Source organism: Microtus pennsylvanicus, chromosome 2, assembly GCF_037038515.1.
Source record: "Microtus pennsylvanicus isolate mMicPen1 chromosome 2, mMicPen1.hap1, whole genome shotgun sequence".
In the NCBI taxonomy this organism is placed as follows: Eukaryota; Metazoa; Chordata; class Mammalia; order Rodentia; family Cricetidae; genus Microtus; species Microtus pennsylvanicus.
The window spans coordinates 129,941,616-129,959,612 of NC_134580.1; the positions used below are offsets into that span (position 1 = coordinate 129,941,616).

Consider the following 17,997-nt stretch of genomic DNA (forward strand, 5'->3'; position numbering starts at 1 on the left):
ATCACACACATACATACAAAAATCATTTGTAGGGCTGGAGAGATGGCTCAGAGGTTAAGAGCATTGCTTGCTCTTCCAAAGGTCCTGAGTTCAATTCCCAGCAACCACATGGTGGCTCATAACCATCTGTAATGGGGTCTGGTGCTCTCTTCTGGCCTGCAGGCATACACACAGACAGAATATTGTATACGTAATAAATAAATAAATAAATATTTAAAAAAAATCATTTGTACTAGATTTTTTTAAAATATTTATTTATTTATTATGTATACAATATTCTGTCAGTGTATATGCCTGCAGGCCAGAAGAGGGCACCAGACCCCATTACAGATGGTTGTGAGCCACCATGTGGTTGCTGGGAATTGAACTCAGGACCTTTGGAAGAGCAGGCAATGCTCTTAACCTCTGAGCCATCTCTCCAGCCCCTTGTACTAGATTTTTTTTTCAAATTAACATTGAACTTGAGAGTCTGGGTCCTAAGTCAATACTAAATAGTCAAAAATAGCCATGTTCCCAAAGAGCAGGAGGACCTTAGAAGAGTTTATTGGGTAACAATTCCAAAGATGATCCCCAGACTAGTGTCATCTGAAAACATGTTTGGGCGCCAACATCTGCCAAGTCAGACACTCTGGTTATGGTACCTCTCAAATTTTTCTTTTCTTCTTCTTCTTCTTCTTCTTCTTCTTCTTCTTCTTCTTCTTCTTCTTCTTCTTCTTCTTCTTCTTCTTCTTCTCCTTCTCCTTCTCCTTCTCCTTCTCCTTCTCCTTCTCCTTCTCCTTCTCCTTCTCCTTCTCCTTCTTCTTCTTCTTCTTCTTCAATATGGAGTCTCAAGCTAGCTATAAACTCACCATGTTGCTAAAGATTATCTTTTTTATTTTTAAAGATTTATTTGCTCTATTTTAGGTGTTTGAGTGTTCTGGCTGTGTGTGTGTCTGTGTATCATGTGTATGCCCAGTGCCTTGGTCAGAAGAAGGCATTAGATTTCCTACTGTTGGAATTATGGTTATGAACTATCGTGTGGGTTCTGGGAATTGAACCTGCGTTCTTGTAAGAGCAACAAGTGCTCCTAACCCTCCTAATGGCTGAGGTATTGCTCCAGCCCCTCCGATTGTGATCTAAGATGCCTTTCTTTTCCTGCCTTTTCTTCCCAAGTGCTGGGATTGCAGGTGTGCCCCACTGCCCTTGGCTAATGGTATCTACTCATTTGAGAGCCATGGCATTAAAGACCATAGTGTCACCACTTCACTGTATTTCTAGGTCTTGGGTAATTTTTATGGATCCATTCAGGCTTCACAAAGCCATAGGGAAGGGTAACTGGCCAAGAGGAGAACCCTGCAATCACAGTGAAGCCAGGAGCTGAACCTGGTGCCACAGCCTGTGATCCTCAGGAAGCTCATGCAGGAGAATCTCAATTCAAGTCTTGACTGAGCTACAGAGGGAGCTCAGAGCCAGCCTGGGTGAACTTAGTGAGTACCTATATCACAATAAGAAGTAAAAAGAGAGCTAGAAATAAAATTCAATGGTAGGCTGCTTGCCCAGCATTTGGGAGGCCCTGGTTTCATCTGTAGGGACCAGGGGAACCGCTGGCAGGTTGCTCACAGCAGTGTTTATAGCCCCATGCCCGGGTCACAGGGTAGGGGTAACAAGAGGCGACCCCCACCTCTCTCACCTCCCAGTTTCTCTTCCCAAGGTGTACAAGTGTGTGGTCAAAAGCTGTGCCCAGATGTTCCCCAAGCTGGACACCTTCCTGGAGCACATCAGAAGCCACCAGGAGGAGCTGAGTTACCGCTGCCATCTCTGCAGCAAGGACTTCCCCTCCCTGTATGACCTGGGTGTGCACCAGTACTCCCACAGCCTCCTGCCGCAGCACAGCCCCAAGAAGGACAGCACCGTCTACAAGTATGTGTGCATGCCACAAGCCACGCTGGACTGGGGGCAGGGAGCCTGGTTCGGGCTGCTCAGAATCTGTGAAATACTGCAAAGGGAAACTGAGACCAAGAGCTGGGGTCCAGTCTGGAGTGTTTGGGCATGAGTGAGGAAAAATGATACTGACTCTTCTCAGGCCATTCTTCACCTGTCAGGCATTTATCATAGAAACCTCACCTTGAGGGACTGGAAAGATGGCTCAGTGGTTAAGAGCATTGCCTGCTCTTCCAAAGGTCCTGAGTTCAATTCCCAGCAACCACATGGTGGCTCACAACCATCTGTAATGAGGTCTGGTGCCCTCTTCTGGCCTGCAGGCATACATGCAGACAGAATACTGTATACATAATAAATAAATAAATATTTAAAAAAAAAAAAAGAAACCTCACCTTGAAAAGGGTAACTAGGGGCCAGAAAGATGGCTCAGCGAGTACAGGTGCTTGCTACCAAGTCTCACGGCCTGGGTTTGATTCCTAAGACCCAACTGATGGAGGGAAAGAGCTCATTTCCATCTATTGTTCTCTCACCTCCACTGGCACACACACATGTAAAATAAACAAATTCAAAAGAAAAGAAAAAGAAAAAAGTTAGCTGAGCATGGTGGTGCATGCCTTTAATCCCAGCACTATGGAGGCAAAAGCAGGTAGATCTTTCTGAGTTCGAGGCCAGCCTGGTCTACAAAGCGAATTTCAGGACAGCTGAGACTGTTACATAGAGAAATCCTGTCTTGGCCGGGCAGTGGTGGCACACGCCTTTAATCCCAGCACTCAGGAGGCAGAGGCAGGCGGATCTCTGTGAGTTCTAGGCCAGCCTGGTCTACAAGAGCTAGTGCCAGGACAGGCTCCAAAGCTACAGAGAAACCCTGTCTCGAAAAACAAAAAATAAAAAAAAAGAAAATCCAAAAAAGAGAGAAGTATTGAGGGCTAGAGAGATGGTTCAGTGGTTAAGAGTATTTGCTGAGGACCTGGGTTCAGTTCCTAGCCCCCAAATAGTGGTTCATAACTGCCTGTAGCAGAAAAGGGATCTGGTGCCCTCTTCTGGCCTCTGTGAGTTCCTGCAGGCACAAGGTGCACATAAACTCATGCAGGCTCACACACATAGAAAACAGTCTTGAAAAACTGGTGTTCTAGGGCTGGAGAGATGGCTCAGTCGTTAACGGCTAGGCTGCTGACTGAGAGCAGGTGTTCCACAAACAGTCCTGAGCCTATGAGGACAGGTGGTGACAGGTATCTATCTGGGACACCTTCCACTAAATATTTTTATGTTGCGATGGCTTTTGTGTTTCATGCAAACTTATACCTGTAGAGATTTGTCTGGTGACCTCTCTTACCTCAGAAACTTCTGGGTGAGGCTTCTGGGATTAAGATAAGCAAATGCAGATCTTTGAGCCAGAATTGTTGTTGCTGGGGAGACGGGTGTGTGAACAAATGCTTCTTGTACACTATAATGAAATGCTGCCAACCTGCCCTCAAATAGCTCAGGAGGCAGCTGCTTCAGGGTTGCCTGAGGGTGACAATAAGTACGATGGAGCCATCTGCCAGTGCTCAGATCCCAAGCTGACGAGAGCCAATGCATGGCTTTGGAGAAAGTGTTGAACACAGCCTCAGTTTCCTCTCCTGTGATAAGCGGTTCTGGCCATGCTTAGCCTGTTAGAACAGGACTGTCCCCATGTCACTGCCTGCCAATCAACATCTCATGTAGTCCTGGATGATTTCACTGCACAGCCAAGGATGACCCCTGACTGTTGATTGCCTTGGCGGGTTACTTAGTCTAGGGTTTGTAACCTGCCTGGCAGTTCAGTTATTCCGCACACCTGGCACTTATCTCAGCCGGGTCTCCCTGGACTCTCGAGGCAGAACGACACCCTGCAGAGTGGGGTAGCAGGTTCTGTTACCAGGCACTCCTCTCCTTGGGGGCAGGAAAGGCCGGACCAAGGACCTCTCCCCAGTCGCCTCTGGAACTCCTCTGTAGGGCATCTGCAGCCTCGATGTCAGATCCAGATTTTATTTTCTTTCTGTGAAAAAAAGCACAAACATATCCTCGACCCCAAATATATATAGGTCGGGTATTGTAAGGGCCTTTCCACCTTGCCCTAGCAAAGCTCAGCTTGGTGTTATCGCGCCAGATCCGTTTGCATCAGGATCTGCTTGCAACTTTTATGAATTGCTTCCAAGGAGCCTTGGCATGCTCCACAATCTTTTTTTTTTATTCTTACCCATATATGCAGTTCTTCCATTGGAAGAGCCATTTGTAAAATTTAGCATAAAATCCTTTAAGGGATTTTTTTCTATAACATTAGTAAAATACAGTTGTGTGATTTGTAGCAATGATCATCTGGGAAAAGATTATTGTTTTTGCCTTTGAATTGAGCAAACACAATTGTCCAGGAATCAGTCTTAAAATTATCAATGAATCTATTGTTTAGTATAAGAAACATTGATCATAGTCAATATTTTGTCAAACCATTTTTTAGCTTTTATCCTGCCCTTTTGTATCAGACAGGCTACTGTTTTAAATTAAGAGTTTAATATCTTAACTGGCAAAACTGTGAAGGTTTAGCCATAAACAGCATTTTTTTATAAAACTGTTGTAGAATAAGTTTATACTTAATACATGTACTCGCCATAGCTGAATCATAATTAATATACTGTATTTGTTGATTATTGTATATTTTATCTGTTGATTTATATTTTACCTGCTTGAGTACCTGTTAGGCAGCTGTTTTAAGCTCTCTATTGGAAACTGTTTTTTGTAAGAATTTTACCTAGCGGCTCAAGGTCTCCCATAAGAATAACTAGGGCTTTAACCATTGGACATCCAACCAAAAGTTTGTAAGCTATCCTCCTCTTAAGTTTTAAGTCTGCCTTGCAGATAGGAAAATGGAAAAAGGAAGCATTTTAACTAATAATGCTGGCCTCATTAGACACCAACATGTAGAAGAATGAAAATAGATCCATATCCATCTCCATGTACAAAACTTAAGTTTAAATGAGCCAAAGGCCTCAGCATATAAAAATTATGTTGAACCTCACAGAGAAAAAAATTTTGAGGCACACTTTGCCACATCTCAAACACAGCCTCAGTGGCACAAACGTTTGGAGAAACCATAAATTAAATCTCCTGAACTGAGAAACTTTTATATAACAAGGCTAGAGTGGGAAAAGATCTTTACTTATTATAAATCCATTCCAAAAAATATATGAAGAGCTCAGGAAATTAGTTATTAAAAATTAATCCAATAAAAATATTTGTTACAGACCTAAACTGAAAACTCCCAGACAAACTAAAAATGACTGAGAGACATTTAAAAAATGTTCAAACATAACATCCTTTAGCCCTCAGAGAAATGCAAATCAAAACTCTGAGATTTTATCTTATCCTTGTAAAAATGACCAAGATTAAAAATTATTATTAACAATTTATGCTTAAGAAAATGTAGGTAAGCAGCCGGGCGGTGGTGGCGCACGCCTTTAATCCCAGCACTCGGGAGGCAGAGGCAGGCGGATCTCTGTGACTTCGAGACCAGCCTGGTCTACAAGAGCTAGTTCCAGGACAGGCTCCAAAACCACAGAGAAACCCTGTCTTGAAAAACCAAAAAAAAACAAAAACAAAAAAACAACAAAAAAAAAAAACAAGAAAATGTGGGTAGGGGGCTGGAGAGATAGCTCAGAGGTTAAGAGCACTGGCTGCTCTTCCAGAGGTCCCAAGTTCAATTCCCAACAACCACATGGTGGCTCACAACCATCTGTACTGAGATCTGGCGCCCTCCTCTGGCGTGTGGGCATACATCAAGGCAGAATGTTGTATACATAATAAATAAATCTTTTTAAAAAAAAAGAAAAGAAAATGTGGGTAAAGGAAAAAACTCCATTGCTGGAAGTGCATACTGACAGTCACCTTTGGATCACACATAGTATTGAAAAACCTGGATAAACCAGACTCCCCCAGCAGGAAGAGAAGAATCAAAAATCCAGGGCCAGCCTGTTCAGCGACCCTGCACCAGGAACTAGCGAAGACAAAACCAGACTGCAATCCTGATAACAATCCCGAGAAACAGGGAGCCTCCCCAAAGATTTATTGATGTTATTTGCTCCCTAGTTACAAAAGTTATTTTTGTTAAATACAGAGAAAAGGACGTATTTTTTAATTTGTTGTTGTTATTTGACCGTGGAATGTCAGAAGAGGGCATTGAGTCCCTTGAAACTAGAGATGGTTGAGAGCTGCCATGTGGGTGCTGGGAATCAAACCCGGGTCCTTTGGGTGAGCAGTCAGTGCTCTTAATCACTAAGCCATCTCTTCAGCCCTGATTTTCATTTTTAAAGACATCATCTGGCTTCCTTGGTGGATAAAAGACATCAGGGGTCAGGAGGAGTTAGGGAAGCCAGTGAGGCCCCTATATAACTGGAGGGTTCTTGTCCTACCTGGTTCCACAGCCACTTTTAAAATAACCAACCGAGGCTTAATATTAATTACAAACTGTTTGGCCTGTTAACTCAGGCTTCTTATTGTCATTATTATTATTTATTTATTTATTTATTTATTTATTTATTTATTTTTGAGATAGGGTTTATCTTTAGCTTTGGAGCCTGTCCTGGAACTAGCTCTTGTAGACCAGGCTGGCCTCAAACTCACAGAGATCTGCCTGCCTCTGCCTCCGAGTGCTGAGATTAGAGGCATGTGCCACCACCGCCTGGCTCTCAGGCTTATTATTAACTGGCTCTTACAACTTAACTCATTTCTATTAGTCTATATTTTACCACAAAGCTCATGGCTTGCTTTCTCACATCTTGTTTCTCTGGGAGCTGCTGGTATCTCCCTAACTCTACCTTTTTTTTCCCCTTTGTCTTTGCTTGGATTTTCCACCTGGCTCTATTCTGCCTAGCTATTGGCCAAATCAGCATCTTTTTTAACCAATGGTAATAAACATTTTCACAGCACACAGAGGGGCATCCCACATCACTCCTACACCTGTCTCAGCAGCTCAGCTGAGGGTGGGGAATGTCGGAGCAGAGTGCATGCATTTGAGAATGAATTTCATGTAGGATTTTACCTCCTGAAGTTGGTTTTGGGGAAGCAAGGGAAGTCTCCATACTTGCTAGAGCCCATCTCACTCTTCCTTCCCACTTAGGTGTGTCAAGTGTGTCAATAAATACTCCACTCCTGAGGCCTTGGAGCACCATGTACAGACGGCCACTCACAGCTTCCCCTGTCCACACTGCCAGAAGGTAGGTATCGCAGAATCTTCTTCCCAGGAGGCTGTGAGAGGGACAGTGCCCTGCCTGAAGGCTTCGACTAGCCGGTGCGCTGGTGCAGGCCTCTAATCCCAGCACTCGGGAGGCAGAGTCAAGCGGATCTCTGTGGGTTGGAGGCCAGCCTGGTCTACAGAGTGAGTTCCAGGACAGTCAGGGCTGCACAGAGAAACCCTGTCTCACAACAACAAAGACGTGGATGATCATTCAGTGACAGAATTCAGGTTGTCTAGCATGGCATCTGCAAAGAAGACTTTGCCGAGCGTGCTGACACCTGATGTGGGTCTTGAGGGTTGAATAGGAGTTTATGAGACTAAGAAAGAACGGCCTTTGTGTAGGAAGAACAGCAGCAGCCTGGGCGGCAGCTCAGAGGGACTGTGCTTTGGCTGGGCTCAGGAGTGCTCAGAGAGCCGAGCGGTCTGCAGGACTGGGTCTGACCCTCTGGCCTCCAGCCCTGTGGGCAGGTAGGATGATGTTTCCAAGAAGCTCAAACCAGGTTCCCTGAGCTCAGAAGGTGGAAGGTGGTGAGAGAAGGGGTCCTGGAACCTGACCTGCCACGATCCTGTCTCTCTCCAGGTCTTCCCCTGCGAGCGCTACCTGCGACGTCACTTACCCACCCATGGCAGTGGTGGCCGGTTCAGGTGCCAGATCTGTAAGAAGTTCTTCCGGAAGGAGCACTACCTCAAGCTGCATGCCCACATCCACTCAGGTGGGTGCCCTATGCACCGCTCTCCCCATCTCTGGCCTGCCCCTCTGTCTTTTCTTTCTGTACTGGCTCCTTTCCCCTGAATCCCTCTTCCTGTCCTCAATACTGAACCTCACTCGCCTGTCCTCACCTGTGAACACGGGACTCCCACCCCCTCACCTGTGAACATGAGGCTCCCACCTTCTTACCTGTGAACATGGGGTTCCTATCACCTTGAAAGCAGAGGTGAAGCAAGAGATGGTGGCGCACGCCTTTAATCCCAGCACTTGGGAGTCAGAGGTAGGTAGATCTCTTTGAGCTCAAGGCCAGCCTGGTCTACAGAGTGAGTTCCAAGACAGCCAGGGCTACACAGAGAAACCCTGTCTCAAAAAAATAGAAATAAAAATAAAGAAAAAGGAAGGAAGGAAGGAAGGAAGGAAGGAAGGAAGGAAGGAAGGAAGGAAGGAAAGAAAGAACGAAAGAAAGAACGAAAGAAAGAAAGAAAAGAGAGCGGTGGGGGGGGCTTGACTCTGCTCTCTGGGTGCCAGCCCTGCTAGGCTACCTCATGGCTACTGTAGGGTGACTGTCCTGCAAATTCCTGCCTCCTCTACTAGGTTCCCAGCTTGAGGTATAGTTAAAGTTTTGAGATTGTTAAATTTTTATGGAGGAGGGAAGAGACGGTATCTCGTATATAATCAAAGCTGACCTTGTATTCCTGATCATCCTGCCTCTACCTCCTGAGCACTAGGATTACAGGTGTGTGCCGCAAGATTCAGTGTGTGTGTGTGTAAAATGGGTGTGGACGTGGCATACACATGCGGTCCAATGGCCGCCTTGGGTATTTAGCTCTTACCTTCAACCTTGCTTGAGGCAGGGCCTCTGTTGTTTGCTGCTGTGTACACAGGCCAGCTTTGGGGTTTACGTGCCCAGGGATTCTGTTTCCACCTCTCATCGCCCTTTAGCCTTACAGGATGACAGATGTGTGCTCCTCTCCCAGTTTTATGTAAATTTAGAGATTTGGACGCAGGTCCTCACACTTGGGCAGCAAGCATTTTACCCACTGAGTCATCTCCTCAGGCCCAGCATAAGTACCGGCTGGGTGTGGTGTACACACGTAATCCTGGCTACTCAGGAGGCGGAGATGGGAGGGCCAAGTGAGTTTCTCTTTCAACATAATACCAGACCAAAAGCAAATCCCACGCTAGAACCTGTAGGTCCCAGCTTATACAGTGCTCCCAGCTCCCTCCCTAGTAACTGCAATTACTGCCTAGTTTGGGTGACAGATTAGAAAAAAAAAATTATTTGTTTGTGTGAGCTGATGTCATATGCATGTGTACCCTCAGAGACCTTAAGAGAATGGTATGTAGTTGTGCACTGCCCAACAAGGGTGCTGCTGGGACCTGAACTTAGGTCCCCTGGAAGAGCTGCTGCAAGCTCTCTTAACTGCCTAGTCATGTCCTCCAGACCCTCTGGTCTTATTTTTTATCTGTTCAAAACACTTTCTTTTATGTAAGTGAGCACATGGCGTAACTCTATTATCTGCTTATTTCCTTAACAGTATGTCACAAAGACATTCCTAGGCAGTGCTTTCCTTTCCATAGCTGCTTAGTCCCATCAGTTCCCTATGAGTGAACTTCTCTTTTATTATTACTATTACTATTATTACTATTGTACTGGAGATTGAACCTCAGGCCTCATATAGATAAGCCCTACAAATGAGCTATACTCTAACCCCAGATCCTTCAATAAGTTTTTCAGCCATTATTATTATTATTATTAGTTAGATAACATTACAGGTTATAGTGGTGCATGTCTTTAATCCCAGCACCCAGGAAGCAGAGGCAGGCAGATCTCTGAGTTAGAGGCCAGGCCTGGTCTACAGAGATCCAGTACATCCGGGGCTACTCAGAGAAACCCTGTCTCAAGAGGGGAAGAAAGAAAACTGTGATAGGGGTTGGGTGGAGAGATGACTCAGTGGTTAAGAACACTTGCTGTCCTTCCAGAGGACCCAGGTTCAATTCCTAGTACCCAAAGGTCAGCTCACAACTGTCTGCAACTGCAGTTCCAGGGCATCTGATGCCCTCTTCAGGCCTCCTTACATCAGGCATGCACAGGCACGTGGCATACAGACTTAAATGCAGGCAAATAACGACATACACATAAAAATAAAAATAATTATATATATTTAGTTAAAAATCTATTTTAGCCGGGCAGTGGTGGCGCACGCCTTTAATCCCAGCACTCAGGAGGCAGAGGCAGGCGGATCTCTGTGAGTTCTAGGCCAGCCTGGTCTACAAGAGCTAGTTCCAGGACAGGCTCCAAAAGCTACGGAGAAACCCTGTCTCAAAAAACTAAAAAAAAAAAAAATATTTTAAAGCTGGGGTTATGGTGTGGTGGTGTCGTGCTTTCCTAGTGAGCATCAAGCCTTGAGTTCCAGAGTGACACATTCCTGTAATCTTAGCACTTGGGAAGGCTGAGGCAGAGGGATTGGAACACTCCAATCCAGTTTCGGCTATGCAGTGAAAACCTGCTCAAAAACTGAACAAAACCCATCCAAACTCTGTGCCAAGTCAGAAGAGAAGCTCCTCCTTCTGGGGCATTCAGACTGGTGTTCCCACGTCCCCACAGGCGAGAAGCCCTACAAATGTTCAGTGTGCGAGTCTGCATTCAACCGCAAAGACAAGCTGAAGAGACATATGCTGATCCATGAACCCTTCAAGAAGTACAAATGTCCCTTCTCGTAAGTAGGGGCTGCCTTATTGATGAGGTTGGGCTGCGTTACCTCAGAGGGGCTAATGTGGAAGGCTGGACTGAGGGCCTCTTGGGCCCTGCCTGCCTCACTCCCCACTGCCCCCTTTCCTAGCCCTTTGATCAACAAAGGCAAGTGTAGGCACCAACGAGAGGATTTATGCACCTGCGCTCCCTAACTTTGGGTGACTTTGGGTTTCAGGATGCACACAGGCTGCAGTAAGGAGTTCAACCGGCAGGACAAGCTGAAAGCCCACATTCTCTCCCATGCTGGTAAGAGGCTTAGGTGGGGGAACTGGCTGAGATAAGATCCCCAAGATACAGCTATTGGAAGGAAGAGCAGGCACCGGTATGACGCTTATTGTCCGGCCTGGGGTTTCTGCTCATGTGTTCATGGGAGCTAGAAGCCAGGTCTGCGCTGGGGGCCTTGGCATAGCAGAGGTGAAGTAGATGCAATCCCAGCCCCTTGGGAAGTAGATGTGAGCTGGACTATGTCGGTGCCATCCAAGGTGTGGCTAAGGGCTTGCCTGGGAAGGCTGGACAGAGGTCCCCTAGCCACCTTCTGGGCAAACAGGAGTGCTTATCAGCATCCCCTCCACTGTCCCTGCCCCCCTCCACTGTCCATGCCGCTCCTCCACTGTCCATGCCCCCTCCACTGTCCATGCCCCCCCTCCACTGTCCATGCCCCCCTCCACTGTCCATGCCCACCCCATTCACTGTCCATGCCCACCCCATCCACTGTCCATGCCCACCCCATTCACTGTCCATGCCCACCCCGTTCACTCTCCATGCCCACCCCATCCACTGTCCATGCCCACCCCATCCACTGTCCATGCCCACCCCTATCCATTATCCATGCCCAAACCCCCATCCACTGTCCATGCTGACGCCCCATCCATTGTTCATGTTTCCCCTTCACCGTCCATGCCCCCTCCACTGTCCATGCCCCCCCTCCACTGTCCATGCCCACCCCATTCACTGTCCATGCCCCCCTCCACTGTCCATGCCCACCCCCTCCACTGCCCATGCTGACGCCCCCATCCATTGTTCATGTTTCCCCTTCACCGTCCAGGCTGACCCCATCCACTGTCCATGCCCACCTCACATCAACGGTATGTCAGTGTGACGTCTTCCCCTTACTGTAACAATCAAAACTGTCTCCAAAAATTCCTGTGGAGATAAAGTGGCCTCTGTTAAAAGCTTGAAAATGGTAGCATAGACAAGGAGGATGCCTCAGCTAGTAGACACTTGCCTGGCATGTATAAAGCCCTGGGTTTGATTCCCAACTACACATAAACTAAGCATGGAAGCAAAAAACTAGGGAGCTGGAAGCAAGAGTTCAAGGTCATCTTTGGCTTCATAGCAAGTTCAAAGCCAGCCTGGGCTACGTGAGACTTCCCCCTCCTTTTTAAATCAGAAATGGGGAGAGTTAATCAAGGACTTTGACTTTGAACAAGGCTTTGAGCCTTGGTGCTGCCAGCTTCTTGCTGGGTGGTCTCAGGCAAGCAGCTGCTCCTTTTGGGCCCCCAACCCCAGGAGGCTGAAGGGTGAAGGTATTTACTGAAGGAGCCTAGCCCAGCAGGGTTGGTGTGGAATCAGGGAAGTCCTCCACAGAGCCTAGGCTTGAGGAGAGAGAGGAGCTAGGAAGAGAGAACAAGTGCAGGCCCCTGGATAAGGAAAGCCCAGAGTGGGGGGGGGGGGGTGAGGAGGGGCTGGGCAGACCACTCCCTCATTTGTAGGAAAGGGCCTCAGCAGGGTTTAGGCACCAAGCCGTTTACTGTTTTGTGCTTTACAAAAACATCTCTCTCTCCCATTGGCAGGGGCCTGAGGGGCACAGGTGAGGCCAGCAGCCCAGAGGTGGTGGCTGCCTCTGGCCACCCAGGGAGAAGTGGTGTGACGTATGGAGTCCACCAAGGTTTAAGAATTCAGCAGATTATTTCAGACGCGGGGAAAGCAGGTGCAAAGGCCCAGGGGCAGGAGGATGCAGAGTGTGGGGGAAGTGACAGGGGACAGTGGAGCCTGGTGAGGCCTGGCCACACTGACACTTGTCCGCTCCGAGGCTGCAGTTATTCCTGGGTGGGACATGTGCGGGGTGAGGGGCTGTGCCTCTCCCTGATGGCTCCTCCCTCCCCAGGCCTGAAGCTCCACAAGTGTGGGCTGTGCAGCAAGTCCTTCAGCCGCCGAGCCCACCTGGCCGAGCACCAGCGCTCACACACGGGCAACTACAAGTTCCGCTGCGCCGGCTGTGCCAAGGGCTTCTCGCGACACAAATACCTCAAGGATCACCGCTGCCGCCTGGGCCCCACGAAGGACAAGGACTTGCAAGCCCGGAGGCCTCCCCGGAGGAGAGCAGCCCCACGTGGTGGTGGCAGCATTGTCGGTGCGCACAAGGAGGAAAGCCCTGTGCCCGACCCACTGGGGCTGGAGGAGCTAAAGGCTGCAGGGCCCGCACCCGAGGCTGCTCCAGGCAAGCCACCCTTCGAGCAGGACGCCGTATTGTCTATCGTGGTGGGCGGAGACCCAGAGCTGGTGGTGCCCGGGCACACCGAGGGTCTGGGGTCCAACCTGGCACTGGCCGAGCTGCAGGCCGGGGCTGAGGGTGCATGTGCCATGCTTGCTGTCCCGGTCTACATCCAGGCCTCCGAGTGACCAGGCTGGACTTCCCGGGTGGAGGGCCATGGCACAGCCCTTTTGGAAGTTATGTATCAACCCTATGCCACCGCTGTCCTTCAATGCCCTGCGAATCGGCTGAGGAGCCCCGTAGCACTCACAGGGGCTGAGGCAGGCACCGTAGCTCTAGGGCATAGCAGTGGTAAGAGAGATGGCCAGGGCTGGAGAGATGGCTCAGTGGTTAAGAGCACTGGCTCCTCTTCCAGATGACCCAGGTTCAATTCCCAGCACCCACATGGCAGCTCACAACTGTCTGCAACTCCAAGATCTGACACCTTAACACAGACATTCATGTAGGCAAAACACCAATGCAAATAAAATAAAAATAATTTAAAAATAAATAAAAAAAAATTAAACAAAAAGAGAGATAGTCAGAACATGAGATGCCCAGAGGCTGAGTGATGGAGGCTGGTACCTATCCAGGCTACCTAGGGTGGCCTCAGATCGGGCTGCTCTTTCTGCTGGCTGAATACTTCCTGATGGAGCCCTCAGAGGACTGTGTGAGGTGCGTATGTAAGTGGCACTCAACCTGGGGCTTAGAGTGTAGCTAGCAGCCAGACCTGGCTTCAGATGTCCCAGTGTGGCTTCGAGCAAGGCGCTTCACCTCTCTCTGCTCCACGTTCCTCACCTGTACAACAGGACTTGATAGAGTGCTACCTCTTAGAGCGTCCTGAGGACAAAGGGCTGCACACAGTACCCACGGCTTGGAAACTGCTCAATAAGTCTCAATAAATGTTTTTATCAGTGACATGTGTCCACTAAGGCCTGAGCCTTAGTGTTTCCTTTCTTAGCCCCGAAGGGGCAGTACTCCTCTCTAAAGCCCAGGCTGATGTGCCCTGTAGCACCCACATCATAACCAGCCAGGGAGAATCACAGAGGAGCAGGCTTGCCCAGACGGGTGGTAACTCTGACAGTTGGCAGCACTCAAGAAGCTGAGGCAAGAGGATTTCGAGCTTCAGGTCAGCCTGGGTTACAGGCTGCCAACCCCTCTCTTTCATGGGTGGAGACCCGGTGTTTTCTAGATGCTATTACATAGCATGTTCTGTGCGAATGGCCCCTGGAAGAGGTTTATACTTGTGCGTGGGACTTCAGAATCCTGGGTCTTCCCTGCATGCTGTCAGTTCAGAAGCTCTGACTATAGACAGAAGCCCTCCCCATGCCCCATGTCTAGTTGTTCCCTCCGTTCCCAGCTGGTTCGGGTGGGAGGCAGGTAGGAGAAAAGGGCCCTTAACTCATGTTTATCCATCTCTTCACAGCCACCCTCTGAACCATGTTGCTTCTGTTACAGAAAGGGAAACTGAGGCAGGGCACAGTAGAGTTGACTGATGACTGAGCTGCCTAGAAGCCTGGCATGACCTTCAGAAGCTCTGTGCCGAGACCCAAGGCTGGAGCTCAGAGCCATACCTGACTTCCCACATGGGGGGTGGGGGGTGGGGGCAGCTGCAGGAGGGGCAAAGCCATTGGGGATGGGTGAGGGCTCCAAGTGTCCCATCTGCAAAAGAGCTAGAGGACTGATGGGGACAGGGATTTTTGAAAGAGATGACATTTGAGCTGGGGCTTTGTTTTGGTTCACGTGATTGGCTGGCTAGTTGGTTGGCTGGCCGGCAGGCTGATTTTCTGAGACAGGGCCTCACTCTGTAGCTCACTAGATAGCCCAGCCTGGCTCCAAACAAGTGCTGGGATTACAGATGTGGCCCATACCGGCTGCCACAGAGAGCTCGGGTGGGAAGACAAGGGAAGGCAATGAAGGAAGTATGTGTGAAGTCTGGGCTGGACAATGGCCCAGGGTGACCGGATATTGGGAGGAGTACATGGAAGGTGACAGCTGTATTCATACAAAGGACACTGCTCATGTCACACTGCCGCAGCCATCGGGTGTGTGCTACTGCTTCCCCGAGTTTAGAGTTGAGGAAGCAGAGGCACAGAGAGGCACACTCCTCGCCCAAGCTCACACAGCGTGCGAGTGGCAGAGCTGGGAGTCAAGCTCTGCTTCCTCATGCCCCAGCCACTCTGCTCTGTTGACATGTGAGCTATGAGCTGGTGACGGAAGTTGGCTTTTATTCTCTATATATCAAAGGCGTCCTGGGAGGTAGAGAACCTGTTTTTAGACTGGAGCGGGACCATTCAGGGAAATATTGACACACCTGCGTTCATGCTCAGTTAGAGCTCTGTTCCCAGCAGCACTTGCGTGTTCATGTGTTTTCCATAAATCACTCACTTGCCATAGGGTTGCCATTGTTTGAAGCACTCAAGTTAGGCACTGAATCCAGTTTGGGAGCTGAGATAAGGCAGTGGGGGCTTCAGAGGTTGCCAGGCCAAAGCCACGGAGCAGGTACGTGGCAGAGACAGATCACAGAATAAGGCAGATTTGGCCTGGGACTGTGTGAGGGAAGCTGGACACCCCTGGAGTCAGTTGACACATGTATTCCTAGGTTAGCAGGTGGAGACTGAGCCCCAGAGGAAAGAAAGCCCTTCATCAGGGGTCACAGAGAAGTGGGGGCACAGGATCCAAAGCACCTTGAAGAGCCCCAGGTTGCTGGACAATGTAGTGTTAAGAGGCTGAGCATCCGGGTCCCGCCCTAATGCAGAAAGAACACAGACTGGAGTCAGGTAAGGTATGCTTGAATCCCAGCACCGTGCTTTCTAGACCGCGGTGAATGCTTCTGAATCTCAACTTTAATTGGGATAGTTTATGGTTTCAGAGGTTTAGTTCATTATCACCATGGTAGGAGATGGCAGTGTGCAGACAGACGTGGTGCTGGAGAAGGAGCTCGAGAGTTCTGTGTCTTGATCAGCAGGCAGCAGAAGCGATGGTGACACTGGGTGTAGCTTGAGCACAGGAGACCTCAAAACCCGCCCCATAGTGGCAGACTTCCTCCAAGGCCACACCTCCTAATAGTGCCACTCTCCCTGGGCCAAGCATTCAATCACGAGTCTATGTGGGGTATTCCCATCCAAACCACCACAGTATGCTACCTGATGAGGTGTTGTGTCCAGATTACAACCCGCAGGGAGACCACCAGAAACCAGAGAAGTCCAGACTGCAATAAGCCAGGTTTATTGTTAGTGTAATATGAGCTAGCTCGAGACTCATCTCCACACTCGATGCAGTAAGGCAGGGAGGAGCTCGAATCCCTTTGTGGGATCAGCTTTTTAAAGGCAAGAATGACAAGCCCTTCAAGACCATCAGGGGGCTTGGCACGGGTGCAAGGTCCTTGCTCTTTCCCATCCTGTTACATCAGCTTGTTCTTTGTTTTCAGTGCAAGGTCACCATATCCCTGAGTCAGGACATCTTTATCAGTTATCAGTCTCCACCAGGTGGCCAGGCGTCCTTGTGCTTTGAAAATTTTCCGAGTGTGTGTGTGTGGGGGGGGCGTGCTATCTTTTCTAGGAACATGAAGCTAGTCTGGGGTTTTGATTTTAAAACACCCTGCTAGGAAATTCCTTCTCGTTCCTCTGAGAATAAGGGATGAGGGTCTCACAGAGGCTGATGCCATAATTTAGGGGGATAAAATAGGTAAACTGGAGAACAACGATTGGCAACTGCTGGGTGGAATCCAGTTAACAGACAGGCATTGACCATGTTAGGAAAAAAGAAAAAAGTGGAATTCTCAAATAGTGGTACTAACGTGCCTCCTTAGCGCAGTAGGCAGTGCGTCAGTCTCAAATAGTGGTACTAACGTGCCTCCTTAGCGCAGTAGGCAGCGCGTCAGTCTCAAATAGTGGTACTAGTAGAACATTTGTCTCACACCAATAGGGTTCTGCGTTCAATCCTCACCACTGCCAAAGAAGGTAAATAAATGAATAAATACCAGAGGGGTGGTGGTGTACACCTCCGGAGGCTGAGGTAGAAGGATCACAAGTTCAAGGTCAAACTTGGCTACTGAGTAAGTTCAAATTCTGCCAGAGCTGCCGTGGCAGGACCACGTTTCAAACAGGCTTGATGTGGATGCTTTGTGTGCATATGTGTGTGTCCCTGAGACAGGGTTTCTCTGTGTAGCCCTGACTGTCCCAGGACTTTCTATATAGACCAGGCTGACCTTAGACTCAGATCTGCCTGCTTCTGCCTCCCAAGTGCAGGGACTAAAGACATGGGCCACCACTGATGTTTTAGTCCCAGCACTTGGGAGGCAGATCTCAGAGTTCAGGGCCAGCCAGGTCTACATATCAAGGCCCTGTTTAAAAAAATATTGCTAATAGCCTGGTGTGGTGGTTTGTGTCTTTAATTTTAGCATTTGGGAGGCAAAGCAGGTGAATCTTAGTGAGCTCGAGACCAGCCTGTTCAACATAGTAAGTTTTCTATTCCAGGCAGAGCTATATTGTCAGAGGAAAAAGAAAAAAGAAAGACAAAGAAAGAAAGGAAGGAAGGAAGAAAGAAAAGACTGGGGGTGTTTTCATAGCATGTGTGAAGCTTGGGGTTCAATCCCTAATATCCCATAAAACCAAGTGGTGGCACACATGTAATCTCAACGTATGGGAAGTGAAGACAGGAGGATCAGAAGTTCAGGGTCATCATTGGGTATATAGCAAATTGGAGACCAGCCTGGGATACATAAAACCCATCTCAAAATAATAAAGTAATAAATAAGCCAAAATAGTGAAATTAAAATGAACTACAAATAAGACAAAAAAAATTATGGCAAAAATGTACTACAAGGGGAAACCTATGATAGATTCCTTTATGCTGGGATTCCTTTTAAGCACGACTCCAGCATGACGGTG

The 17,997-nt window shown here is 48.4% G+C and overlaps 1 protein-coding gene across 2 annotated transcripts in view; it reads left to right on the forward strand.

Annotated features, from left to right (window-relative positions):
- Nucleotides 1-14,021, forward strand: part of Znf341 (zinc finger protein 341) — a 40,089-nt gene extending 26,068 nt beyond the window's left edge. The window contains exons 10-15 of one of the 2 annotated variants that reach the window (XM_075962620.1): nt 1,691-1,899; nt 7,052-7,148; nt 7,749-7,881; nt 10,486-10,597; nt 10,808-10,878; nt 12,740-14,021. In XM_075962620.1, coding sequence (XP_075818735.1) covers nt 1,691-1,899; nt 7,052-7,148; nt 7,749-7,881; nt 10,486-10,597; nt 10,808-10,878; nt 12,740-13,254 — 1,137 coding nt within the window. In that variant the 3' untranslated portion in view covers nt 13,255-14,021. The remainder of the gene's footprint in view (nt 1-1,690; nt 1,900-7,051; nt 7,149-7,748; nt 7,882-10,485; nt 10,598-10,807; nt 10,879-12,739) is intronic. The other variant, XM_075962621.1, reaches the window with a different exon arrangement.
- Nucleotides 14,022-17,997: the final 3,976 nt, after the last annotated feature.